This window comes from Brassica oleracea, chromosome C1 (genome assembly GCF_000695525.1).
Source record: "Brassica oleracea var. oleracea cultivar TO1000 chromosome C1, BOL, whole genome shotgun sequence".
Classification (NCBI taxonomy): Eukaryota; Viridiplantae; Streptophyta; class Magnoliopsida; order Brassicales; family Brassicaceae; genus Brassica; species Brassica oleracea.
In genome coordinates, this window is record NC_027748.1 from 29915703 (window position 1) to 29917683 (window position 1981).

The 1981-nt window shown below is 37.3% G+C and overlaps 1 protein-coding gene across 1 annotated transcript in view; it reads left to right on the top strand.

The window, feature by feature from the left end:
* Positions 1-483, top strand: part of LOC106303203 (CLAVATA3/ESR (CLE)-related protein 19-like) — a 3412-nt gene extending 2929 nt beyond the window's left edge. Inside the window, exon 2 of the mRNA XM_013739537.1 lies at positions 343-483. Within this exon, the coding sequence (XP_013594991.1) occupies positions 343-430 (88 nt within the window). The 3' untranslated portion in view covers positions 431-483. The remainder of the gene's footprint in view (positions 1-342) is intronic.
* The last annotated feature ends 1498 nt before the right edge of the window (positions 484-1981 follow it).

Below are 1981 nucleotides of genomic sequence, written 5' to 3' on the forward strand. Positions count from 1 at the left end.
ATGAAGATATGGAGTGAATGAAGAGGAAGAGGGGTGCTTGTATTTATAGTTGAAATCCTGCCGACAGACCGAGAAAATTCCGACGGAAACGGCTAGTTCGTCAGAATTTCCTCGGAATTTTTAAAATCCCCCAACGGCTCTCTAACGGCTATAATATATCCTCGGAATTCATCGGTTTTTTCCGAGGAATACGTTTTTCGTCGGTATTCCATAAGAATATTCCGACGGATTTGTATTTCCTCGAAATTCCGTCGGTATATTCCGAGGAAATTTCTCGGGATATTCCGAGAATTTCATTTTTCGTCGGAATGTCCGTCAGAATACCGCTGTTTTCTTGTGGTGCGACTCCACGGAGATGATCACTAACACTACAGCTGTGGAGTCAAAACGGATAATTCCCACGGGTCCAAATCCACTTCACAACAGGTAACTTTGATCATTCGAGAACAAGATATGTTATGCGCATGTTGTTCTTTTTGTTGTTGTTACGATCTATAATCTTATTGTCTAATGTAATGATGAATGTATGAGACATTTTATAATTTACGTTAACTACTCGATATTCTTTGCCTTTCCACACATATTTGTTTAAAACTTTGTTTCAAAGTGACTTAAAGAAACCATATGATATATTGATATCTTACCGCAACCAAAAATACCCTATGGTTGGCTTGGCTAGGTAGTGGAAAGTGGTTCTCTCCTTCTTTTTTGAACATAAGTTTTGTTCTGTTCAAGCTTTATACGGGATCGATCCTTATATGCTCCGCATGATCCATATACCGTCATTCTTTTAGGAAATTTTTAAGTGAAATTTTTTCCTCTTCATAATCTTTGATGTGCTAAGATCTTCGTATATTTCTAACTCATTTTAAATGTTAACTTTAATTAATTCCAAATCTATTTCCACAATATCCTTTTATCACTTTTAGCATAAACTATAAGTGAAGATGGTTCAATTATTTTTATGAAAAGTTACATATATATATATGCGCACTAATTCAACCAAAAACCATCATAAAATATACGACGGCGAAAATATATCGCATGGCTGGTATTTGGATATCACGTTGAACCATATAATATTATAAAAGTTTTATGAGGAGGCAGATGTTTCAGTTATTCTTGTGAATTTGTGTTTTGTATAGACTGTGGATTTTTTCTTGGGCAGAAGTTTCTGAAACTATAATTTAATTCACATATGTCAGAAGAAACTCACTTTATAGTTAATACTTAGCGTCTCCCAACTCCTACCTTGTCTACCTCTCTCTCTGTTACGAATACTGATTAATATGCAATCTTGCAAGTGTGTTGTCTTTAACAAGATTCTTCGGATACGCAGAGAGTGAGTGCCAAGCCTGGTACGATGTAAAGGATTCTATACATGTTCTTCCACAGACACAGATCGTTGAAGAAGCACAAGCCTTAAGCTTGGGTAACATTTGTATGGTGGATGGTTCATGGATCTCTACGGATCAATTCAGTAGAATTGGATGGGTGTGGAAAGATGGCATGGAGAAGATCCAACTTATGGGGACACGGAACTTAAGGTGGCGTGAGACAGCACTACACTCTGAACTAGAAGCGTTAAGATGAGCAATGGAGAGCATAATACATCACTCGACATGTTAGAGATTGGGACGGATTGCAAGGACATGATTGCAATGATAGCGGATCCACAAGCGTAGCCAAATTTCTCAACCGAGCTAGAGGTCATTCAAATTCTCCAGATGTGCTTTCTGGACTTCAAAATCAACTACTTCCCAAGAGTGCAAAATGGAGTTGTTGATTCGTTAGTTAGGAATGCCCGTTCTTTTTATAGATCTTTGTGCTATCACTACAAGAAAACACATGCTTAACGACGAAAATTAACGAGGAAAAACAATCCTCGTAAATTTGCGTCGAGTTTACGACGAATTTACGTGAAAAACTAAAGTCATCGTTATTTCCTCGTAACGTAACGACAAAACTGTTTCGTCGTAAA